This window comes from Drosophila pseudoobscura, chromosome 4 (assembly GCF_009870125.1).
Source record: "Drosophila pseudoobscura strain MV-25-SWS-2005 chromosome 4, UCI_Dpse_MV25, whole genome shotgun sequence".
NCBI lineage: Eukaryota > Metazoa > Arthropoda > Insecta > Diptera > Drosophilidae > Drosophila > Drosophila pseudoobscura.
In genome coordinates, this window is record NC_046681.1 from 20603439 (window position 1) to 20630113 (window position 26675).

Genomic DNA, 26675 nt, shown 5'->3' on the forward strand with positions numbered 1-26675 from the left:
CCACTTAAATTCCCATCAAAGACTTCTCCATTACTCACATTGACTGTATCCAATTTCTGGGCTATGATCGAAGCATCCCCATCGGTACTGCAATCGTTGAGAACTTGCTGTGCCTTCTCTATCCAACCATCCATTTCCTTCTTGTAGTTCAGGAACTCTGTGTGGTCCGACAGATTCTTCTCGATCTTGGCCACCAGGCCCTGGGCAGAGGTCAATAGTTTGGTGTAATTGGCCTGCGTTTCAATAGTTTGATCGCGTATCCGTGTACAGGCACTCTGCTCCATCAAGAGCTCGCAGTTGTCGTTCAAATCCTCGACATTGTCCTTCTCGGCGAGCACTTCCTCGAGTAATTTCTATGGGGAAATCCAAGACTTGATTATTAAATTGAATAAAACAGACATTGGAAAGCACATAAAGCATATATTAGGCATTAGACAATTAGTCTGTGTAAATGATTAGAGGCTGCAAGAGTGAGAGATAGTGATTAGCTGAAAGATTAGCAATACTGATTAGTGGTTTAGTCTATGGATTAATTTTGATTGATACAAATTTTTGGCGGTGTTTCGGTGAGACTCTACTTTTGGGTGCGCGGATATATACGTATATTTTTTTAGTACAATTAGTGGAGCGTGCGACAGTTGCGTTTTTTGAGACTTGTTTTTGACAGACAGAAGACGTGAAGCAGACTTCTTCTTACCTTGGCATTAACCAAATCTTCGGTTGTTTTGTTTTCGGCTTCCTGTGATTTGGTAACGCGCTTGCTCATCGTCTCGATCCACAGATTGATTTTGTTGAACTTCTGCAGGAAGGTCTGCCAGGCATTGAGGCAGGTCTCCAGACTGCTGCGCGCATCACGCGACATTGCCTGGAGGGTCTCCCATTCGGCAGTCAAGTGTTTGATCTCCTGCGCCACATTGTCCTGACCCTCGCGGCCGCTGGTGGCTATGACCGCTTGACTGAGCTCCTCGCAGGCATCCAGCAGGGATTTGCCCTCCAGAGAGGTGGCCTGTATGTCACCCAATCGATTAAGACGACTCTCCACCTGATCCTTTTCGCCATGGCAGTCGGCGCATTGCTCCACATCGATGCGAGTGCGACGCAGCCAGTCCTGCAGCTCATTGTAGGCCTGCTTGTACTTCTCGTGGCTGTTGACCTGGTTCTCCAGGGACTCTATGATCTTGTTGACCTCCCCTTGAAGATTCTCGAATTTGCCGAGACCCGGCTGGAAGTCGTTGACATCCAGGCTATTGTCCTCACGCAAACGCAGATTGATCTTCTCCACAATGTCGTTGTGTCCGTTGATATCACGCTGGATGACGCGGAATTTCTCGAGGGCAGCGCGTTTCTCGCTCAAATCATTGAGATACTCATCGCTGGCCTTGACACTGGGCTCGGTCTCGTCCAGCCACTCGATGAGGATCTTGTACAGCTTGAAGATCTCCTCCAGCTGGGCCAGCCGGTTGGCCAACTTCTGGCGCACATCGTTGAGATCCACCAGCAGTTTATCAAAGTCCTGCTTGAGGGCCTCGGTGTCTTCTTGAATCTTGGCCGCACCATTCTGTTCCGTGTTCATGATCACCTTTTCTTTGAGCTCCAGCAGATACCGCAGCTTGTTCTGACCCGTCTCGAAGCCTTGGCGGAGATTCTTGACGGTGTTCAGTTTGATCTGGACTTCATTCAGGGTGCTGGGTATGTGCTCGCAGTCGGCTAGCTTCTCGCGCGTGTTCTCGATCCACGACTGGCACTCCTCGTAGAGGGAGTGATGCTGTTGATGCTCCTGGTAGTGCATCTCCAGGCGACGCATCACCTCCTTGGCCAGGGTCAACAGGGCGTTGTATTTGGTCGTCAGCTGCATGATGGCATTGCTGATGCGCGTATCGGAGCAGGTCTCCAGCAGCACTTGGGCTTTCATATTCAAATGATCGAGGGTCTTTTGCCAGTCGAAGAGGGTCTGCAAATGTCCCTGGAATTGCTCGAGGACGACCTTCTTTTGTGTGAGGCTATCCTGCAACTTGTTGTAGGACTGTACCAGAGCCTCTGTTTTGCTCAGCCACTCGAGGGCTTCGGTGTACTGATCCTGGTAGTCGGACCACTTAACAATTCCCACCTCCAGGTAGTCCTTGGCCTTGTTCAAGGCCTCCACATAGGCATCGAACTCCTCTTGGAGTAGGGCCACCTCCTGCTCTATGATCTCACAATCCTCGGGCTCCGCACTGCGGCAGGCAATCTCGCCCTGCTCCAGGGCATTCTTTAGCTTCTGCGCACCCTCGGGCACTTCGCCCTGGAGGATCTTCAGCTGGTGGGTCTTCTCGGCGAGCGCCTGCTTGTCGCCTGTCGGCTCGGAGCACTTGCTTAGCCGCTCCTTGGCATTGCGCAGCCATGTGGCAAAGTCATTGCCAGCATCGATCAGCGACTGGTAGCTCTCGATGGTTGTCTTCTGCTTCTCATACAGATCCTTGGCTTGCTTTGTGAGATTCTCGTACTTGTCGGATATCTCTGTGGCTGGGGCTCCTTGCTGCAAATCGGAAGCCTTGGACGCGACCGACTGGATCATCGGCTCGAAGGACACAATATCCTGGACAATGTTGTTCGTCTGTCGGAGATTGGCCTTGCGCTCGCTCAGGCCACTACTAAGACCCGGTTGTCCCCGCTTTGATTTGACAATCTTCTGCTCGCAGGCCTGCTGGAGCTTCGCCTCCCTGTCGGTGATCCATTGCTGCAGCTGCGTGTAGCTGGAGCTGTAGTCCGCCCACTGCAGCAGGTTCGTCTCCAGTTGGACCTTGGCATTGGACATTTTCTTCACGAGTCTGTCCCATTCCGTTTGCAGCTCCTTCATTTCGCTGTTGATCGCATCCCTGCCATCCGAGCGCGTATTGCGAATAATCTTTTCACCATTATTGATGGCCGTGTGGACCAGATTTTGACCCACTTCCCGGTTGCGTATCAGGTCCTGAATCTGTTCGAGGCGGCGCTGGAGGGCCTCCTTGGAGCCAGCACCATCGCCGGCCGACTGAATGGCCGTCTTGGCATGGGCTATCCAGTCCTTGGCCGACTGCATGTTGCAGTCGTATTCACGATGCTGATCGCGGTTCGTTTCGACCTTTTTCAGCACATCCTTGGCCAGATTTACTTGGACCTGATAGACAGAGCTCAGGTGCCGCAGTTGATTGTTCACATAAGTATCCAGGTGGGACTTGAGGAGACTGGAAGCCGAGGCATTGAATCGATCAATATCTTCTTTGCCCTTCTCCAGTCGCGACATCACATCCTTCATGTCTGCGACCTGCTTCTCCTTGTCCGGCAGATTGGGACACAGATTGAGCTTGTGATTCTTCACCAGTATATCAATCTGCTGCAGCCATTCCATGAGACGTTCGTACTCCTCTTTGTAGGCACGCCACTGAACCATGGTGACCTCTAGGTTCTCCTTCTGCTGATTGATCTCACGGAACAGACTCTCAAAGCTGTCGCGCAGGGCGCGTATATCATTCCGTATGATCTCCTGTCCCTGCGTGGAGGTACTCGCGAGCACCACTTCGCCCGTGTGCACTAGATGCTCGACCAACAGTTCCCCTTGGGCCTGCTTATTGAGCAGGGCTTCTGTAGCCTGGACAGCATTCTCAATGGCCAGTTTGTCGCTCAAGCTGCTCTGTTTCAGGGCGGGGAACTTCTCCCGGGCGCGACCTATCCAGCTAACGAGATCATCGTATGCCTCCTTGAACAAACGATGATCCCTGTACTGATCCTGACGGTCCGACAGCAGCTTTTGTGTCTTCCCAAACAATTCATCGAAGTTGTCCAACACCTTCTGGGCCTGGTAGGCCGCCTGACTCTGCTGCCCGCTGGCAATCATTTCCTTGGCCTGTACCTTCAGTGCGTCCACATCGATCTTCTCCACGCGCACCTTCTCCTCCGTGGACTTGACGCGATCGAGCTGTGCTCGCTTTTCCGTCATTGTGGTCTGATTCTCCAGCAATTCCTTCAAGAGAGCCTCCAACCATTCGTTGAACTTGCGCACATTCTGCACTTGATCGAGGAAGCCCGACCATTGGGTTATCGAGTCGTCCAGATTCGATTTCACGTCCATTATGCGCAGGGCAATGCCAGACCACAGGTCCTGTAGATCGGTGAGGTCCCTGTTGATGGCCTCATGGCCCGCTGGCGCTGTATTGGCCAGGACATGTTGGGCCTGTTCCAAGATCTTCAAGACACGCGCAGAACCCTCATCCTTGAGGAGTATGACATCCTGAATGGTGGCCAGTTTCTTGTCCAGTTCTTTTTGGCTCATCGACGACATGTCCGAGCAGTAGTCGAGCTTCTCCTTGATGTCATTGATCCAGGACGTACAATCGTTTAAGGAATTATCGAAGTCCTCGTGTGTGGAAACATATTGCTGCCAGCGATTGTTCAGTTCCTTCACCTTGTGGAAGATCTGCTGGTATTTCGCGACCAATTCGGGACCCGAAGACCGGTGGCCCTTCAGGAGAGTCTGTGCCTTCTCTGTGACATTATCCACCTCCAATTCCTTGGCCCTCACATCGCCTTGGAGTGCCTTCAGAGCATCCAATTGTGTGCGCTTCTTGGGCAGATCTTCCTTCAGATCAATGGCATGGAGATTGTTGTCGGTATCGCGTATCCACGCGAGACACTGATCCCTCAACTGTTCGTATTCCGACCAGTGTTGGAGACGCGACTCTATACCCTCGATGGTGGAGCCAATGGCGGCAAGGAGACCCTCCCATTCCTGTTGCGTTGTATCGATCTGGGACTTGATATTCACTTGACCCACATCCACGGTACCGGGGATGACTTTCTCGCCCAAAGCACGCACTTGATCCACGCGAGGAAACTCATCGGCCAGACTGGCCTTGAGGTTCTTCAAACGATCCAGATTCGTGTGCAGGGAGATCTGCTCCAGGTCCAAATCACCCCAATAATGAACCGTATTGAGGGTGGCATCAATGAACTCCTGGGCATCCATTACCGCCTTCGAGTACTGCTGATGGGCACTCACGATGCCCTCATAGCGCTCCACAAAGGATTGCCCGCGCTTCTGTAGCTTCCCGAAGCGTTCGGCTATATCCTTAAGGATTCCATCAACATGCTCTGTTTTCTCGGGCAGATTTGCGGCAATCTCTTGCAGATTGCCCACCTCCACTTGATGGTTATTAATGTCATTGAGTACATCCCTGTAGGTCTGTAGTTTTGTGCGCTTTTCGTCGAGCGTGGTCTTCAGTTCAATGTCCGCTGGCAAAGCATTCTCTGTCTCCTCCAGCCAGGACTTTAAGCTGTCGGCAATCTCATCGAATCCAGACCACTTGGCAATCTTATCCTGTATTTTCCTCGCCGTAATGGCAATGTTGTCAAACAGTTGATCGAACGTCAGGTCATCCAGCTGGCTGCGTATGGCCTCGCGACCCTCGGTGGCCGTTGAACCATAACATTTCTCCCCCAGCTCCACAGTGCTGTTCAGCAGCTGCGTGGCCGTGGGCTGTTGGGCCAGCAGTTCCTGGATAACCATCTGTTTCTTCAATAGATCATCGCGGGATCCCACGGCGGACAAATCACAGCAGTCGTCGTATCGTCCTTGGGCCTGGGCCAACCAGTTGGCACACTGCTTGTATTTATCATTGAAATGGCCATGATCCTGGACAGCTTGCTCGCACTTCTTCAGGATCTCCTTGGCTGTGGCTTGGATGGACTGGAAACGCGAGGATACCTGCTGTACATTCACAGCAATCCTCGTCTCGCCTGAGCTCTGCACCAGCTCCGAGGTATCGTCCTTCATTTTATCAAAGTCTGATTCGTTTTGACGCAAACTCTGGGCCAAAGATTGAAACCGATTTAGTTGTTCCTCCTTTTCTTCGAATGAGTTCTTGAGGTTATAGTTCTTCAGTGCATTCTCAGCCTCTCCCAGCCAATTGATCAGACGATCCAAATTGATCTCGTAATCGTTCCATTGCTGGAGACGGTTCTCCAGGCCGCTCTTGACATCACTTAACGACGCACCAAACTTCTCAAAGTCTGCATGTAGATTGGCCAAATCCCTGGCCATGGCCTCCTTTGATCGTGCGGGTATGTGGCTGGCATTTGCCTGGATGTGTTCTTCCAAAGATTTCAGTTTGGCCACACCTTCGGGCAGGGCGTCCTGGATCTCGTTGATTTTCTGGAGACGCGCCTGCAGGGCCGCCTTGTTGCCGGAGTAATCCGAGTAGCCCGTAAGACGATCCCACAGATTCTTCTGGTAGTCCTGTTGGGCCTTTTGGAGTTCGCTAAACTGTTGGTAGACCTCAAAAGCTGCATCCAGATCGGAGACCAGCTGGGCACACTGCTGTCCCACCTGATCGTAGCGTTTGTTCACTTCCGTCACCGCTTGGGCTATATCATCGGCATTTGGTGGGGCAGAGCTTCCCAGCAGGGCAGCTGCCTTCTCGTTGACTGCCTCCACGATGCGTTTGTGTGAGTTGATGTCCTGGTTGGTAGCCTTGTATTTGTACAGCTTGGAGCGTATCTCCTGGGCACTTGTCCACGTGGCGGGGCTCTCATTGTTTAGTAGTTTTTCGACCTGATCCAACCAGTTGACCGTTTGATTGAGGATATCCTGATAGCTGGTCAATTGGACGCCCTGGGCCTCTTGACGTTTCTCTAGATTACGTATGCCCTCGTCCAATTTGTCCCAACGATCGCGTATGTCACGCAGGTCCTTTCTGATCTTCTCTCGTCCCTGAGTAGAAGTTTCCGGCAAAGCCTTCTCGCCAGCCCCATTGAGTGCACCGAAGAGACTCTCTGCCTGTTCTTTTTCGGACAAAAGGACCTGCAATATGTTGTGCTCCTGCTCATCCTTGAGCAGCACCTTCTCCAGTTGCACTTCAATCGGCTTCAGCCACAGATCAACCTCATTATACTTGTCCTGATAGAACTGATGATCGTCCACGAGATTCGACCAACGATTGACCACTTCCTTGCTCAACACCTGCAGCAATTGATAACGATTCGTGATCTGTGTGGTCAGGGTTTTCAAACGATCGGCCCCGCAATTGTTGAGCAGCGAATGGGCGGCATCGCCAAAGGCATCGATCTCTCGCTCCTTCTGGAGAATCAATTCGCGTTGGATCTTGTATTTCTCCAACTGTTCGACCTTCTCGTGCAGCGTCGACTGGAGCTGCTGCTCGCGGAACACGGCCTCGGCATTGCGACACCATTTGGTCAGTTCCTCGAGGGTCTTCTCGAATTTATCCCATTGGGCGAGGACATCCTTTTGTTTTCCTTCTATGCCCTCGATGTCATCAAAGTGGGACTTAAGAGTGACCTCCAGTTCATCTAATTCTTTGTCTAGGACTTCGTTACCCTTCTCGGAGGTTGTGGGCTTCACTTTGTCGAATTGCAGACGTATATCGTTGATCAATTTCATGGCTTGGGGTTTGTTCTGCGCCAGCTGTCCCAGGGTTTCGATCTTTCGCTTAATGTCCGCCTTCTCGCCGTAGGCATCATCGCACTCCAGAAGCTTGGCCTTCTCATTCGATATCCAGGTCTTGGCCGAGGCCAGACCATTGTTTAGATCGTTGTGCCTCTGCACACAGTCCTCTAGATTGTGCAAGATCTCATCGGACTTTTGGACAATATTCTGAAACAGTTCCTTAATCGAATGCAGATAGATGTTCAAGGAGTTATCCTTGATCTGATCAATCAGTAGCTGTGCCTTGTCGCACACATTGTCCACCAGGACATTGTGAGTGGTGATCTCCTGGTGCAACAGCTTATGATTCTGCAACTGGGCGCGCTTCTCCTGCAACGTGGTCTTTGGCTCCGTGTGGCTCTGCATGGCCTTATCCACATCCTTCAACCATTTGGTCAACTGATCCTGGGCAATGCTAAATTCGTTGAACTGCAACAGACACTGATCAATCTTTTGGGTGGCCGCATTCAAATCGTCCGTGTAATTATCCCACAGGGTGCGTAGCGAACGCAACTGTTGGCGTATAATCTCACGGCCCTCGGGACTGGTGTGGCCGTACAGCTTCTCCCCGCGATCGATGAGACCCTCAAAGAGAGTCGAATCCGAGATGCGTTTGTCTGACATCTCGCGGAGTTTGTTCTGCTGTTCCTGGAGCACACTCTGATCGCCAGTGATTTCATTGGCCTTCGACAGATCATTCACAGAACGGGACAGACTCTCTTTGAACGATTCGAAGTCCTGGTCGAAACTCTCATGATCTTTCACATAATTCACATACTTTGCTATCGATTCCTTGCACAGGTTCTTGAGCGTCTGGTAGCGTGTGTTCAAGCGCGAGAGTTTCAGATTTAAGTCGGTTTCTCCCTCGATTTCACGACCCTGATCCATCAGCTCATTGATGGCCGAGCCACGACGTTCAATGTCCTTTGAAATGTCCTGAAGTTGCTTCAGATGGGCACTCTTTGCCTCCGCAGTGCTCTTGAGGCTCTGGTTCTTGACGACAGCCTCAACATTCTTCATCCAGTTGTCTAGGTCTTCGATAATCGAATCGAATTCGTCCCATTTCGAGCAGAGTTGCTTGAGTTTCACCAACGAATCCTCACACAGAACCATAAACTCCTCCCACGCATGTTTTGGCTCTTCAAAGCCCTTCAGCAAGGCAGGATGTCCGTTGGGATGCGTCTGTTTTAGTACAGTCTCCAACAGTTTGTGGCACGTATCAAAGATCGAATCTCCTTCGGGCTTATGCTGCAATAGGTTCTCCACAACAATAAGCTTCTCTTCGGCTCCCTCTTTTTCGAATGTGGTCTCATTGAGGATGTCTATGGCCTCTGATTTGATGGTGTTCAACCAGTCCTGGGCCTTCTCCAGCACTTGATCGTATGCCTCATGCTTGGTCACTTGATTGGAGACGGTACCGATACGATCGGAAATCTTTTTGGACAAAGTATTATACTCCTGAATGGACTCATCCGTCTTTCTTTCGGACTCATCATCGCAGAGAGTCACCGCCTTGTCGTGCAGCTGCTTCAGGGCATTCTTGTGCAGCGTAATCTCCTGCAGTTGCGTTTTATAGTTCTGCAGGGCTGCTTTCTTGGTGGCCAAAGTGGGATAGAGTTCATCCCCAGCTGTAACCTTGGCCCTCGATTCATTCAGATAGTGCGACACTTGGGTGTAGCTCTCCTCGATGGAGGTCTTTTGTATGAGCACACCCTCCACCTGCTGCATTAAAGCGTTCGCCTCATCTCGCAGATAGTCGAATTTCTCCCTCATTTGTCGCAGATCCGCGCGAATGCGTTCACGATTCTCTGGCGACACCACGGGATACAAGTTCTCGCCTATATCCACTGCATTGTTCAGCAATATCTGACCATTATCCAGGGTTTTGATGTAGTTTTTGATCGTCTGCAGCTGTTGGGCCGTGGCCGAAGAGGATCCGGGGGAGCCCATGCGTGCCAGTTCTTGGAATTCAATCTTGGCATCGCTCTGCCACTCATTGAAGTCCTTCGAAGCCTTGGCAAAGTTTGTGTTGGACGATTGTGCACTGCGGATCTTGTCAATGTATCCATTCAGACTCTTACTTACGGCCTGATAGCGTTGTACCAGGTGCTGCACAAATTGTCCAATCCTTGCCTCGGGATTCTTTTCAATCAGCTGTTGAGAGGTCTGCTCCAAGCCTTGGATAATCGGCTCGTGGGCCAAAACATCCTGCTGTAGGATGGCCAGCTCCTGCAGTTTCTGTGGCACTTCTGGAAGATTCACTTGACTGCTGGTCTCCGCCTTGACGCGTCCCTCCACATCGCGCAACCAATTGGATATTTGCTCATTCGATTGCTCGTATTGGGACCACAGATCCACATTCTCGTCGAGTATGCCCTTGATCTGGTCAAAGCTATCCTGCAAGGCCTTCATATCGTTGTCCAGCAGCTGGGCATCCTTTGATAGCTCCTGTAGGTTCTGTGGGGACTCCACAGCCTTCAGCATTTCCAAAGATTTCAAGGTCTCTGCATATCTGGCCTTGCACTCGTCAATGCTCTTGCCGACCTCCTGCAGCGATGATTTCTTAACGTCCAGATTGTATTTGTCGCTCGATGATTCTGGCTGACACCAGGCCACCTTCTCGCGTTGCGTGGCTATGATACGCTTCAGCATGCCCACCCTATCCGCATGGAACTTCTTGAGGAACTGCAGCAGCGAGCTCTCAATCTTTTTGGCATACAAGTCCACGCCTTCGTAGCGTTTCTGGACGTTGTTTAGTTCCTTGGGGATGATGGACTCACTGAATGTGGGATACAGGTTGCGGAGTTCGTCCACCTTTTGCTTGATATTGTCAATCTCGTTGCCGCTTTCATCCAGATCTTTGCGCAAGGCACGACACTGGAGTAGACGCTCCATGATCTTGTTGTTATCCCCCGACATGTCGTCGCATTTGATGAGCTGTTCGCGGAGTTTACTGACCTGTTCCCCTGCCACCTTCGAGCGCCTGCGCAGCTCTTGTTCTTGATCATTAAACGACGTGGTAATGGCACTCAAGCGCTCGGCATTGTTGGATACCTCAGCGAACTGCTCATCCAACAATTGATTGAGTGCCTTCAGAGCGGGTGAATTGCCGCCCAAATCCTTGGTTTTCTCTGCAATGGTATCCTTCAAAGCCTGATAGGAAGGCAGTTCCGTCCGGTATTTACTCAGACGCATTGGGGCAAACTCGATTTCTATGGAATTGTCTGCCGCATCGCACAGACCCTGATTGGTTTCGTTTAGCCAGGGCAGCAGATCCTTTTTGGCATCTTCTATTTGTGACCAAATGACCGCTTCCGTCTCGTAGACATGCGCATTCTTGGCAGTCTTGTCGTGCAGGTCCTGCCACTGCTGCTTGGCGGCCGTCACCTCCTGTGGCACCTCTTGGGGTATGGGCTCGCCAATGGCGCTAAACAGTTTTCCCACATTATTGCCACGTCGCTCGAGCTCATCGAGACTGAGCTTGGATTTCCTCAGCTGTTCCAGGGTCTTGCGTGTCTTCTCTGAGGCCTGTTGCAGCTCCGTTTCATCGCGTGGCTGTTGTGGTATGGCGTTGAACAGATCTGCGGCTTTTTTCAGCTCCTTGGAGAACTTATCCTTGGCTTCGGCATACTCCCTCAAGGCCTGACTAATCAGGTTGTATTTCTGTATGCGTTCGGCGATTTCATTCTGCAGCGAATCATAGTTCTTGTCCATGACCAAGAGGCTCTCTTGGATGGCCGGCATGCTGGCAATGTCCTCGCGCATCAGCAGCGAACCCTCGTCGTGTATGCGGTTCTTGAGATCTGCCTGGTATTTCAGGGCCTCATTGAGTGCCACCAAATCGGCTATGATCTGATCAATGTTGTGGAGTGTGGGCTGCTGTCGGAGTATCGCCTGCAGCTTGTCCCGGTTCTCCTGCAGCGACTGACCAAAGTTGTGCTCCAGAGCATGGAACTTGTCCTTGCGCACTGTCATCTGCTGCAGTTGCTGCTGCTGGTTCTGCGATCGGAGCTTAAGATTCTCCAATTTGTTCTCCACATCGTTGACAATTTGTGTTGCGATCAGTGGACGACGCGACAGGGCATCACGCAGCTGGATGGCAGGATTCTCATCAATCTCCTTGGCCTGCGCCTTCCAGTAGCTAATGCCCTGACCCAAGGAATCAATCTCTTGGATAACCTTGCCCAACTCTTCCGCAGCGGGTCCCTCGGGTTTATCCAACTGATGCTTCAAGTAATTCAGATGCGATTCCGTGTCATTTTTCCAGCCCAACAGCTCTGTCCATTTCTCTAGGGCCGCCTTCTTTTGCAGCATATTCGTCTCCAGATTCTGGTAATTGACCACCAGAGCGGTATAGGCATCATTCAGGGCGTTCGTTTCCTCGGGTGTGGCACCCAAAGCCAGTTGTTTGACCTCATCGTAGATGGCATTAAAGCTGGGCTTCTTGTCCGCATGCTCCTGCATCAGAGCGTGGATCACATGCAGACTCGTCTCCACGCGCTCCGGATTGATTTCCTCGACCTGTGTGACCTGATTCCTCAGCTGTTCCATCCAATTGGAAAAGTTCACGAGCTTCGCGTTAAAGTCCTGCCTCGAGATAATGGCATCGGAGACCTCATTGATGTTACCCCTCGTGGCCTCCGACAGCTTCTGCAGCTTACCCTTCATCTGGTTCACGCGATCCTTGAGCGCGGCGGCACCCTCGGGGGCCAAATGCAGACTAATCTGATCGGCATTCTGTCCCAGAGCCACCAGTTTGGCCTGCTGCTGAGAGATCTCGTTGTTGAAGGACTTTAGCTTGACCAACTCCTTCTCCAGCTTGTCAATGTGCGGAGTATTCAGCACAGCCGGACGCTTGGCCATCTGCTTTTCGCCCTGGCCAATCCAATCCTCCAACTTGCCGGCATCGGCATCGAAGGACTTCCAATTGCCCACCAACTTTTCGAGCTTGGCGCTCGCCTGCTTGGCATTCTCGTGGACGGCGGACCAACGCGAGTGCATGGCATCCAGCTCGTCGGGGGCATTCGTTTTACACAACATTTTATGACTGATGTTCGAGATGCCATGGAGCTTGTCCAATTGCTCCTGGCATTGTGATTCAAATTGTTGGGCATTCTGTTGCATGGCAACGGCTTCTTCAAGGGTCTGGGGCTTAGAAACTACATTATTTACCTTCACTTCGCTCTGCTCCACCGCGGGCTTGATCTGCTGTAGGCCGGCCTGGAACTGCTGCCAGTTGATGAGATCCTCTTGCACGGCCTGTGCCTGGTGGTCCACATTGCGATTGATCGCACTGAGCACCTCCTGAAGCTTGGAGATCTCACCCTTTAGACGCTTCGCCTCGGCAATGTTGCCCTCTTTCGGTGCCAATTCGGAGGCATCGGCGGCGAGTAGATCCAGCTGCTTCATGCGCTCCCCAAGGACGCGCTTGAAGCCCTGCACCTTGACCACACGCTCCTCGGGTGTGAGGTCCTCCGATTGCAGGGCTTCGATGTTCTTGGGCGCCACTTTGTTGGCCCATTCCTGCAGCTCGGCGAGACGCGTCTTGTAGTTGTTCCACTTGGCACTGTAATCCTCCAGATAGCCAACGCGATCCTTGACATGCTCCATCGTATTGAAGAACATCTTCTCCACTTCGGTGACCTCCTTCTCCAGTATGGGACGCTTGTCGGCCGCAGCCAACGGAGCCAGTTCCGACTTGAGAGCATGCAGTTTGGGCAGCAGCTGATGCGAGGCCTGCTGCAGCTGCACATTCAGATCCCGCTTGGACTTTAGATCCTGGCTGACATTCTTCGGATCCGTCTGCAGGGGTGTCAGGGCACGGAGCTCAGTTTCGGCCGTCTGCAGCATGGAGAAGATGTCGTTCTTCTGGTCCACAAACTCACTCCACACGGCCTGGGTGCCCTTGAGTGCCTGCAGCTTGTCGGAGGTCTGTGTGTAGGCCTGGTTCCAGCCCGTCTCCAGACTCTTGACCTCGGTATTGACAAATGCCGGGGCGTGCACGTCCTTGCTGAGATCACGGCCACGCTGTAGCATGGACATGATGTGCGGCCGTTGATGATCCAGCTGATTGATGGCATATTGCTGCTCTTCAATCAAACGGTTCACACGCTCCAGACTGTCCGGCGCCGGGATATTGGCTGTCTGGTCCTTGACCTTGCTCAACAGGCACACCACCTCGTGCACCTCGCGACGGTAGGTGTAGCACTTGGAGAACACCTCCGTCTTGACCATCGTTATCTCAATGGTGGGTATGAGGTTCTTGTAGCGGGCAATCAGATCTTCCAGCTTCTTCTGCTCCAGGTTGGCCTCATCTTCGGTGGCATAGCTGAGCAGAGAGTCGAGCGTCTTGACCAGCCACTTCATGTCCTCGCGCTTGTTGTCTGCATCCTGGCAGATTCGCTGTTGAAAGAACAAAACATTTGATAAGTAAGGGATTACAAAAGGGTATCATTGTTCGTTCCACTAGTTCCCTTCGGGCACATTCGTAAATTGATGTTTTTTCGTTGTTCAAATTTCGGTTCAGTGAAAGAACACATCTGTGGTACGCAACGAGGCATAAATTCATCTGAATTTGGTGTTTTTTACCATAAAATATTACAAACATCGATACATTTATAGAGTTTACGATTAATCCTAGAATTGTCGATAATTTTTCGTACAAAATATGTTGATAATTCGCCAAAAATGATTAATAAATTGCAAACGCTATCAAAAATTCGAAAAAATTATCGAAACTTCTCAATCAATTGCTAAATCTTCTCAGTAAATCGATAAATCGCAGAAATTATCGATACATTGTAAAACAGCCTCTCGTGAACATTGATTGGCGAGTCAATGTGCCCCCGAAATGGAACTGTGCTACGAGTAGGTAATATTTAAATGTGAAAGCATATTAATTTACCACTAGCTCCCTCAGCTTTAATGCAAGCATGGTTAATGGTTAATGAGAAGAATATATTTTTACGGATGAAAGGGATGATAGTAATTATTCTAAGGAAAACATACCTGGAAGACGACCTTCTCCTTCTCAAACTCCTCCATGGTATTGACTTCATTGACAATGCTCTTCAGGCTTTGATCGACGGTATTCATCCATTGAATCATCTCGTTGAATTTCTGGTGGTAGCCCTGCCATTGGGCTGGGATCTGCTGCAGTGTCTGTCGCATATCCCCCAGTTTGTTGGACAGCGAATGCCACTGGGCTTGGGCGTTGTCGTAGGCCTGATCCAGAGAGATGTCCCCTGGCTGCTGCTGTCTGTGGGCCTGGGCCAGGCGTTGCATGTTCTGCAGGCACCGCTCTAGCCGTGGCACCACATCCTGTTGCACCAAAAACTGCTGATTGCGCTGCAGTATGGAGTCGACGTCTTCGTTGCGGTTGAGCGCTTGCTGCTCCAGTTGCAGCTCCTTCTCCACATCCTTGAGCGACTGATAGAAGGCATTCTCATCCAGACGGAACTCCAGCTTCAGCAGATGGAGCGGTGCCTGCGACAGAACATTCTTCCAGCGCGACTGCAGCTGCTCCACGCTCTGCACCACCGCTGGCTGCTCCTGCGCTGGCAGCGTGGTCAGCAATTGCTGTGCGGATTGCACGAGGTCGTTCATCCAGCGGTCATTGACCTGCTCAAAGAAGTATTTCTGTGTCTCGATGGTGGTCTTCGATTCGATGTGCTTCTCCACCAGCATGGATTCGGCCTGGGTGAGCCATTCGCTGACCACCCGTTCGTTATCTTTGAAGTTGCTCCAGCCACCAGCGGCCGCGTCCAGACGCTGCTCCCATTGCTGGGCATTCTGGATCACATAGTTGAAGCGTTCGTTCAGCTGCTGCATTTGCTGGGAGCCAGGCGCCGTGTCGATCTTGTCATCCGATGCCACGGCCTTCAGTAGATTCTGGAACACCTTGTTCTTGCTCTCCAGCATCGAGCGGTAGTACACAGTGCGCGAAAAGTATGTCTTGTGTTTGTGCAGCTGCTCGTTGATCGAGTCCCTTCCGCCCGACAGGTTGTGGGTGCTCAGCAGCTGCTCGGCCTCGCTTAGCCACTGATGGATCTCCTTCTGACCAGCCTCCAATGATTCCTGTTGGATCTGCAGTTGATGGAAGAGATGCAGCTTGGCCGGCAGCTGTGCGCGTATGCGCACTAGGGATTCCTTCTCCTGTTTCAATAGCTTCATCATCTTGTCCACCTCATCGCGGGACAAGTCCTGTATGAGTCCCTGGAAGTTGCGGCTGATGGTCTTGAACAGCTCCTCGTTGTCGTCGATCTCGCTGGCCAACTGCTGTAGCTGTTGGCCATACTGCCGAATCTGCTCGCTGTTGCCCAGCACCTGACGCTGATCGAGCACGCTTTCGGCGCCACGCAGCCAACGGGACAGCTGCTCAATGCCCGACTTGTACTCCTGACGGGAGCGTATGATGTCGCCCGCGTGCATGTACTGCTTGGTGTTGGCAAACAGACGCTCAAAGCGGTCGGCGAGAGCGCCATGGCGCTGACGCAGCTGCTGGGCGATGGGCTCCTCGCAAGAGGCAATCAGATAATTGGCAGAGCTGGCCAGAGCATCAAACTTGTCCTTCCACACGGGTATATCCTGGAAGAACTCCAGACGGTCGTCCTCGCTTTGATTGACCTTCTGTTCGGCGAGGAGTAGCCACTCCTCGCAGCTGGGGGCCAGCTGGTTCCAGCTACGCCAACAGTTGACCACCTCTTCGAGTGAGTTCTGGCAGCACTTGAGCTCCATGGAGACGCGCTTCCAGCGCTCCTCCGTCTCGTACATGAAGCGATCGATCTCGTTGATGTCCTTGCGCGGCACATTGCCCTCGCGCTTGTACTCTTCCACGACCTGTTGCATGTCCACGAAGGCCTTCTGGAACTCCTGGAAGATTTTGTTGCGCGATACAAAGTTCTTGTACTGCTCCAGCTGCTGGGCCACCTTCTCCTCGTGCCCGTACTTTCCAGTCCAGCCGCGCATCTTGTTCTCCACGAGATTGAGGAACGCAATCAGACAGCACTTGTGCTCGAGGAACTTCAAACGGATGCGCCGCTCAGCGGCCTTGGGTCCCACCTCTTGCAGGCGTCGCTCCATATTGCGCAGCTGCTCCAGTGGCACCTGCTGGGCCAACGGCGACCGTTTGGCATTGTCGAACATGGCCAGAATGCGCGGCAGATCGGCAAAGAAGAGCTTATGCTCTTCCAGCTTTCTGCTAATCACAGCCGCCGTCTCCTCATTCATGGCATTGGGTATATCATTGTCCATCAGTAGTTTCTCGGCTTCGGCCAGCCATTTGCCAACGATGCCGAACTCGCCGGGCAGCTCGGCGTCCAACAGCCAGAGCCAGTACATCATCTGGTACTGGAGGCGCTGCCACAGCTCATTGATTTCATTCCACGATTGATGTGAGACCTGCAGGAAACCGCTTTGGCTCTCAATCAATTGCTTCAGGCGGTTGTATGCCGACAAATGGGCATCGACCTCTGAACGTGCCAGAAGATATTCACTAAAATCACGTGGAAAAGAGCTCTGCATGACCATGGGCTCATACTCGGTGGTCTTCTCCACCAAGAAGCGACGCAGCTCGTCCGCCTCTTGCTGAACATGCGATTGATCGCGTGAGGCACCCTTGAATAAAATAGGGTAATATTTGAGAGGTGTTTCATGGAAAGCCTAGGCTCTTACCTTTGGTTCGGGATACTTGTGCAAGAATTGTGCCACATATGTCATGATACTCTTCTCATCTGGCTTGGGTACATCCACATCCTCAGCGTCCAATAGTTTGGCAATGCCCAACTTGCTTTCGGCCACATCGAAAGCTGTCTCCAAACGCTGACGATTGCTGGTCTTCTTTAGCTCTGCTAAATTGACCAGATTCGCTTTTATGGCATCGATCAAGGCTAGGAAAGCGACGCCATCTCTCCAGCTGGCGCCGAAATCTTTCACCTCCACGCCACTGTCTCTGTTTATGGGATACAAATTAGCATACCAATTCAGCATTAAACATATACAATTCTCTACTCACTTTGGCAGGGCATTTGTCACCCAATTGAGTAGCGTTTTTCTGGCTCCCTGCTTCCATTTCTCAGCCTTAAGGTCGCCATGCTTCTGATTGCCAACGCTGTCGAGGGAGCTAACCGAACCGCCAATACCATGACCCAAATATTCTAGGTTGCGGCTATTCTCCTCGATCTGTGGGTAGGATTCAGAAGATTGATTAGCGGAGGTGTCACACCAAATGCTGTGATATGTGGGGGTATGTTTTCAATGGTTAAACTTAAGATATGGTTGTGCCTCAAAAGATACTATGGCTACCAACTAAAAATACGGGAAAACCTCTACCAAAAATATATGAGGCGATGTACAAGACACACAAGAACAAGAAATAACATTTAGACCAGCGGTAGGCACGGCTCGCTTTATGTTCAACCCCCATCGGAGACTCTTAAGTCGGCCAACAATGTTCTTTGTTATGCACACGACATGTATTTTGTTTTCGGATTATCGGTACCGAGCCTGTGTCCAAGTTTCGAGTGATGCTCAAACGCGTCTTATAACGCACTCGAAATGTGTTTTGTTTAAGGATTTCTCGGGACTGAGCTTCGAGCTTTGGCAAGGTCATGCACACGGCAAGTATTTGTTTCCCAGGCATTCTCTTCATCATGTACACGACATTAATTTGTATTTTACTGTTTCTAGGCATTTTTTTGCATAGTTATCTTGTACGTCTCGAGTCTCCCTGCCTCGTCATGCACACGACATGTATTTTTTTAAATACTTCTAGCCCCAGGCATTCTCCTTAGCCCTTTTTGGTTGTGCCTCTGTCTGTGTCAGTTATCGAAGATCTCCGGAATAGCTAGGACGTGCCCACCGCTGATTTAGACAGAGACTGAGTTTTACAGCAAATTGGACCTACCTGTGGCGCATAATTTATAACTACAACTAAGTTTTTCCGCCTCTTTTTACGAAGCTTGTGTGTGGGATTTAATATAGTATTATAGTATATAAGAAAAAGAAGATTTTTCATTGGGTTAATTTACGTTGACAAATTATTTGTATCATTTATGTGTGGGGGTGGGGGTGTTGGGTGTACATCTCTCTACTGGTGATGGTAGCCTCGTGAGAACGGTGTACGTACAACTAGCAATAACCAATTTTCCTCAATCGTGTGATCAAAACTGGTGCACTTTTTGCGGGTGTTTGGTGTATAGGAAATGGAGTAATAGTATACTTAGATATGATATAGTTACCTGGAAGTACAATATGATTGTCCATATCAAGCCCAACACAACTGGTGGTCTCCCATCCACCAGATCTGCGGGATTAATATTGACCAATTTGATGCGTTTGCTGGCCAAGAATTGCAGGGCCGTATTGGCATTGCTAAGGAAATGTGGTCGTCTCAGTACACGGCCCTTCTCCACGGGCAGTCGTTCACCGGACAGCACTTCGAGCAATGCAATTAGTTTTGTGCCATCGCGTAAATCATTGATTAAATCATCAATACGAAGCGGTGGAACACGCTGAAATTAAAGAAACGAGGTTAAGAGCTGAGTACAAGGTGGAAAAAGGGAAATGGTTCTTGGGGGGTTTCAGCAACAGAAAAGTTACACGTAGTAAGCTTCAGCTTGCTTCAGCGTTTGGATCATTTGCAGGTGCAATCACTGCACGTCTACGTTCTATATCTTATTTATTAGATAGCTAATGAAAGAATGAATAAATTCCAGAACTGTTCCTCAAAGTATATTCCAATTATTCCTTGCACGAACCGTTGAGGGTATGCTTGGATTAATTTTTGCACATTTCCCTTCCTAAGTATTCCAATTTGTAGCTAAGATTCAAGCTTAGATCTTTTAATTCAGTTTAGTTCCAATTTTCCTGGATCATTAGTCGAATATCTATAATTTTGTGTGTCATGCAGCAGCGCTCCTCGGTCAGTAGTGTTTCTTTCTGAGATCCAAGCGTAGCAAGCTTCAGCCTGGTATCATTTGGGACTACTTTCGAGTGCAGTCATTGCGTGCATCCTATTCTCTACCATATTTTTCCGAATTCCTCATCTATTCAGAATATTCTGCTCTAAAAATTCATGAATTCCATAACTGGTAGTTTTAAGAACTCATTAAAAACTACTAACTTACTTTCTCTACCCTTTAAAACATAAAATTATGGCTTTTTCCATCCCTATCATTCCTTAACCACAACTATTATCATAAGTCCTAAAAAAAAAACGCATAACTCCCCCCCTAAGTAGTGTTGATTACATTTAATGAGCACCACAAACAGGTCGAGTAGCCCCGACAATCACTTTCAAGTGCCCTCTAGTGTAGTTTTTAATAGGATTTTGATGTGCACTATGGCACTTTGAACGCGATATGCATTCATGGCTCAATCAACAGACTTAATGGCCCGCAGGAAAGCAGCATTTTATGGTTTTTTTTTGGGCAATTTAAGATGTTTTCTGCCGGCTGCTTTTACATAAAATCATTGCTTGAGCTAATCAATCAAATGTGTCAGCGTCTGCACATTCAGGCAAAAATTAAATCAATTAAAATAGTTAAAATCGTTTAGCGTTTCGCTATGGCGATAATTTGCGACAAATTGGCCAAAGGCACGAGCAGGCATTTACTTTGAATTTTCACCGCAGAATAAAGATTGCAATTTCTGCAAGTTAATGGCGCCCCATTGTGTGGGGCTGGGCGCCCCCCAGCCCGCAACGGAAGTGCCATCGGAAAACAGAAAACAAAACCACACGAAGCGAATGGCTGGAAAATACTTTTGTAATTGAGTGTAGCATTTAATCGAGCTTTTTCTTTCTCTGTGGCCAAATAGTTGCTGCAACAAAAAAAAAAGTTTTCTCCCCAGCAATGACAACGACAGCTCCAACAACAAGTGGGGTTCCTTCTTGGCTGAAGTTTTCATTTCCCCACCGGGGAAAAGTTTTCCTTCTTTTTTTTGTGTGTGTGTGAATTCTACTCCAGAAGTCAGACATTGCGAAATCAATTTCAATGTTTCCGTTTCCTATGCTTCCTCCAAGCACACGCCTCTTTTCCATTTCCATTTCCCTTCTTTTCTTTTTGGGGAATTTATGGTGTCATAAATGTTTTTGTCTATTTTGTTGTCGTTGCCCAGGGGTACCCTCTCCCTCCCGGGCACTTAATACCCTCTGGACATGGAATCAAAATGGGTCTTACGGGTTTAATCGTAAAACTGATGGCCTGCCTGCCTTGGTCAGAACTCCACAGCTTTATAATTACCGCCAGTTAAGGTGCTAAGTACTTAAGTACCCCAAGTTTCCCTCTGTTTTTTACGTTTTTAAGAAGTTTCCGCATTGGCTGGACTATGTTCTATCTTTATGTTTGTATCTCACGTCATCTTCTAAGGTACTATTTTCTTTGAAATTGAATATGTTTGTACTGCTAGATTCGAGAGGAATATGAAAAATATGGGCTTGATAAATTAGTTTTTAACAACATTAAACGCCACAAAAACATGAAAAGGAAACGATTTACAGTCCAACATCCGTTGGTTCGCTTAAGAACCTACGATTTAACGAAGGTGGCCTCAAAATAGTGTTCCACATAATTACTTTTAGGTATAAAACATATCAAAATTACTTATATATTTATTTATATAAATCTATATATTTATACTAGGAAAAGCGTCCCCCAAAACCAGCCAAAATAATATTTCGGGCGACGACGACGACGACTACCCAAAACACTTTTATTTAATAGAGAGATATATTTATTTTGTATTATTTGTTTATTATTTTGTATTTTTAATTATCCCACGCTTATTCTGGATGTTGTTACTGATTGTGGGTCATCTTTCGGAGAGTATTTGTGGTACCCCGGTAACACCTTTGCCAAATCTTTGAGATGCTCTGCCTTAGAATCTCCACCATAATTTTACTTATCCAAATGATTTAACTATGATCCACAGAATCTGTAAGAATTCTCCATAAAAGAGTCTTAAATCTATACATTTGGAACTGTTCCTCTTTATTTCCATATATAAACTACAACCCAGATCTATGCTTTCAATCTCCCAATGGATTTACAATTGATTCCATAAAATCTGTACCCATTCTCTCCACAAAACCATCACCATTTTCCCGTCTTATGACATGTAAGCTTGGTCTGGCCTTTTCACTTGTCACCTGTCGAGAGCTCAATTAGATTTTACAACCTGACAAATGTTTCGTCTCTAGACGCAGGCCGTAGCCCACTTTCACGGAGACACAAGCGAAATCCTTTCTAATTTAAGCAGCCATAATGTGTGTGTGGATCCTTTCACTTTAGTTTGATTGCAATTTTCTATAAATTCCCATGGAAATGGGGCTAGTGGCAGCACCCACTATTGTATCCACGGCACAGCTCGTGTCGAGGCGTTGCCATCAATTATGTCATAAAAATGTGAAAAAATGACAAGAGGCCCGCTCGAAAATTGGGCATACAAAACAGACCATGACGTGGCTGTGGTCCGGGTCCGTTCATGTGGATGTTCAACCGTATAAATTAGCTAATCAATTTTAATCAAATTCTATGAAAACAAGAGTCCAGAGCGGGTTTTTTTTTTTTTTTTTTTTGGGTCGCCACAGACCCCACGAGAACTCGTTCACCTTGAACTGGGCCTTTTTTGTTGTTGTTGTTTTTTTGGGGACTGTCTCTGTCCATTCAAACTTTGACTCTCAGTCTATTAACAATTTAAACTATGCTGGAAAGTTTGTATCTGTAAGATACACAAAACTGCGAGGGAATAGATGAAGATGTGTGCGGCATCGACACACACTCAGCAAAAATATTTCCGGAATATTACAACTTGGAATTTTTATGGACAAATTCTTGACAAATTTATTCTTAAAAGCTGTGAAGAACCCCAAGAGTCGTTTCTTAAAATAAAGTTTTATTCGTTTATTTCTACGTTTAAATAAATTTTTTGGGTTTCTTTGAGGCTTTTTGTAAAATAAAGTCCTGTCCAAAATACCAAATCGTATTCGATACTTTTCTTTCATTGAAAGAAAACAGAGACATTCTCACTAATTTGTAGGTGCTTTTTTCGGTGCATTTGTTCTTTAGAAATTCAAAGGTCCCTCGGAATTTAATTCAATGTCACCGAAAGTAAATGAAATCGTATTCGGACACCACATATTAATGGATTTGCTTTGCCGACAGATCGAAAGAAAAAGTGTTTAATGTTGGATAGAGCTGCCCTCAAGCCCTAAATGGCCAAAGCTTATTTGTTTTTGATTCAATGTAAATTATCAAGAATTTAGGGTCGAAAATATCAAATTTTACTTCATTAAGTTTGCTTTTAACACTACGATAATACCGATATTTCCTTATTCTCTATGGAAAATTGAACAACAGAATGGAAGGTCATTGGAACATATTTTAGATGCATAAAGATGTAACACCAGAATATAAGAAATCACTATTAAAAATCCAATATAGAGCCAAGAGCTCTTAGGACCTCCTACAAAAAACTCAAACTCTGAAACCGTTTCTCCAAGTGTAGATGCAAATTGACAAGGTTCAATGGGCAAAAATACAAATTAAATAAATTACGTTTTATTGGCAATGTTTTTTTTGTTAAGTTTGTGTGCCACGTTATTTATGGCTTGAAAATTAAACAAAATGTAAATAAAAAGTGTGTGTTAAGCAATTGTTGTGCAATTGCAAAGAGGCAGAGGGAGGAGAGGGCGGAGAGATTGGGGGTACCATCAACAAATTGCCGTTGTCATGATGCATATTACAATCGTATGTGACTCATTTGCATGTTGCATAAGCCGCGCCGTATCGTAACCGTCGTAGATGTTGTACGAGTATCTACGCGATGTATCTGTCGATGTTGGAGTCGATTTGAGTTGTCGACTCCTTTGGAAGGCGGCTGAAATATGACTTCAATCAGGGGCGACCCACGCATTCGCAGAGGCCGAGCCGGGCCGGGCCCTGGTCTCTCTTTCTTTGTGTGTGTGCGTGTTGCTCCTTTTACGAGTTGCAGTTGCAGTTGGCAAGTCGCCTTATCCGAGTGGCGGAACTGGTTTTTGCCACCATATTGGACCAGCCGGCCGGCCGGCAACAGTTTTTGTTGAGAGCCCCCCCCCCACCACGCCTCCCGACTACAGTGCAAGAAATTGCCGGTTCATGTCTGTAGATTGCCGTTGGTATTAAAAGATAACACATTAGACACACAAACGCAACATGGCACTCACTCATGCTCTTGGCTCTTGGCTCTCACTCTGACACGTCTCCACGACTCTTCAGCGGCTCTCGACTTGGCGGCGACTTGCGGGTACGCCTAAAAAAAGTGCATTAAATCCACTCTCGGGCCTGGGTCTGGGGTCTGGGGTTCGGGTTCGGGTTTTGGGGTAAAAGTAAGTCAGTAGGCGGTCGCGTGGGCTTCTTTCTGGCTTGGGGTTAATGGCAATTGCAATCCGTGGCCTGAAACGGAACTATCTCTGTTCGACATATTAATGCAACTCTCTTGTTGCAGCCACGACTTGACTTTACTTTTAGCCATGTCTCAAAAACAGCAGTCGATTTCTGCCATTCTCTCTCTCTTCCTCCCTCTCCCCCTCTCTTTCTGTCTGTCTGTCTGTCGTTGTGGTTTCTTTTCATAGGCACAAATATGCGTCTGTCTTGGGAGGAATTTCTTGCATTGCACTATGGGCACAAATTCACCCTTTTACTTCAGGGGGCCTTAATGGTAGTATTTTTAAAGATTTTTACGGATAGTCCGTAATATTTGATCGTTCAAAATCCATTGATTTAAAGTAAAAAATTTTGAGAAAAAAGGTATATATAAAAAAAAAAATTTATTTTTTTAAGATAAAAAGTTAAAGCATAAAAATAAAAAAAAAAATAAAACTAGAATATACAAAATTATAACAAAAAAGTAACAAATTAAACTAAAAACTTTAAAAATGTAAACTAAAAAATACATAACTAAAACTAGAAAATATAAATTGAAAAATATAAAATAAAAAATTTTATCTAAAAGATACAAAATTAAGAGAAACCGAAATAAACTAAAATTAAACTAAAAAATGTGCGTAAAAAATTCAAAGTAAAAAAACTGAGTAAAAACGACAAAATTCAAAATAAAAGTTTTAAAGTCACTATCTTTCAAATGATATCGAATCTTTGCCCATAGTGCCTTGGTTCTCGAGTTGGGTGCGTGCTTCAAAGTTATTCTTGGAAGACTTCCATCCGCAGAATACCACAGGAGGACGCTATGCTGTGCGCTGTGGCATGTCTTGAATATGCTTAAGACATGATAAATGTTTGCCACAACACGAAGAGGTTTGCACATACTCATATGCTAATGAAAGAAGTACTTGTTCGCTAAGAGAGTAGCAAACTCATAGAAGAAGTACGAAGAGAGTGGTGCATAGAGGGGTACATGGTATTTTTTTATCATTTCAAACTCTAAACCGATCACAGATCTTTAAGATCTGGTGTTGATTCGACTTTAAGCAGCAGCTTTGCTTTAACAAAACAGTTGATAGAGATCATAGTAGCAGAGTCCCCAAAATAGGTACTAACTCGTGGCCCTGTTATGACCAAAAGGGGGATATCCAAAAAAAAATTTTAGAGAATTTACAGCAGAACAAGATAAATTCCGAATAAGGAAGATCCATCAGCAGAAAGAGCCTTGCGGGATGCATTCTACGGGGAGAATTATATTTTTATGTCTACGTTCCATTCCTGTCATTCCAATTCGTACTAGATCTTATGCCAGACCATTCATTCGCTGTGCAAATTTCCCATAAGCGAACGGGCACTAAAACAGTGATATGTTCTACGTTTATGTGAAAGATACAACGAATACCAGCACTTACAAGACAGACAGAACATTTCTAGACATTTATATGAAAGATACAACATATCTAGACATGTATATGACTGAATGAACATATCTAGAGGTTTCTATGACATACCCACTTATCTGTACATCAAATTATTCCACCTACCACCCGAAATTAAAGCCCAATGAAAACAATTTTCACTCTTAACAATGAAAACCCCAAAACGACAAAATGATCCTCTATAGATCGACAGCGTCGACAAAAGCAAAGACCTTCAAATGTCAGGCTTTTTTCATATCATTTCCATCAAAATTATATGAACAATAATTTTGTGTGCTCATTATTTCCATCATAATTATGAGTATTTGTGAAATAAATGCTTAAATACGCTTATCACGCTTGAAAACCGTTTTTTGCATTTGCAAATGGGGGGGGGACAATGCCACGCCCCTTAACCTATTTTACGGATTACGGGTTTAGTTTTATTTGGCTTTCGGCAGAGACCAAAAAACCTCTCACGTTTCCGTTTATCTAAACAATCAATATGCAAATTTCAATGCCACAAAATGTAGACAAAATTCATTTGCACACTCGAGACGTTTGAAGAAAATCGATGGGTATACGGATACAGAGATAGATAGATAGATAGATAGATACACGACTCACCTTCAGTAGGTATGAATTAATCCAATTAGTGAATGTCTTCTTCTGCACACGTTCTTGCTCCTCTGCAAAGGTAAGAAAATAAAAAGGAAAACATTAGAAAAAGAGAGAAAAAACCAATGACGGGGCGGTGCATGTGCAATTAATTGTCAGACAAGTAAGTACCGTCCGTCGACGGGTACATAAAAGGCATAAACAGAGACATGACAACGAGATATCAAGCCCTAAAGACAACCGATAAGATACATTTCCAAGTAGGTACACGGCACGCGGTACAAGGTACAAGATACTTGTACCTGCCTGCTCTGGGCTGGCTTGTAGCTAATGTTTGCTTTAATTGAATTATCAGTTAAGTCGAACAAATAAAAGGAAATTAACACGATGACATCATGTTTCGTTTTTGGTGAGATATTATCGCGGTTTACTCTGTTTTAACCCTTTACTGGAGGAGGAACTGGAGGTAAACTCTTTTACCTTGGTTGCAGAATTACAAATGCGGTTCTTATCGACTTGAACATTGATAGACTATCCAAAAACGAGGCGATTGTATCAATATTATAGCTAGATTATAGCTCTCTCCCTTTCCCAGCGTGGCTTAGCAGTAGGGGGGGGAGTTTTCGGGTCCAGCACGTACTCAAAGACACTCGTAGATCGATAGCTCTCTCGCAATGAGACTTGTACTGGAAAATACTGGATAGAATGGGCTATTCTGGCATCACACCTTGGATTAGCTTGTTTTGAGTCATGCAAATGCATATC

At 47.4% G+C, this 26675-nt stretch overlaps 1 protein-coding gene across 21 annotated transcripts in view; it reads right to left on the reverse strand.

Annotated features, from left to right (window-relative positions):
• Msp300 (Muscle-specific protein 300 kDa) overlaps window positions 1-26675 on the reverse strand; it is a 124732-nt gene that overhangs the window by 71451 nt on the left and 26606 nt on the right. For 12 of the 21 annotated variants that reach the window (XR_004469287.1, XM_033380224.1, XM_033380223.1 and 9 more), the window contains 8 exons: window positions 25920-25981; window positions 18694-18966; window positions 18360-18413; window positions 17469-17635; window positions 17129-17405; window positions 14465-17071; window positions 698-13858; window positions 39-353 (listed from right to left, as the gene is read on the reverse strand). Coding sequence is in view for 20 of the 21 variants with exons in the window: in XM_033380224.1 (XP_033236115.1) it covers window positions 39-353; window positions 698-13858; window positions 14465-17071; window positions 17129-17405; window positions 17469-17635; window positions 18360-18413; window positions 18694-18966; window positions 25920-25981 (16916 nt within the window). In the remaining variant the exon portion in view is untranslated. The remainder of the gene's footprint in view (window positions 1-38; window positions 354-697; window positions 13859-14464; window positions 17072-17128; window positions 17406-17468; window positions 17636-18359; window positions 18414-18693; window positions 18967-25919; window positions 25982-26675) is intronic. The other 9 variants (XM_033380231.1, XM_033380230.1, XM_033380232.1 and 6 more) reach the window with 2 other exon arrangements.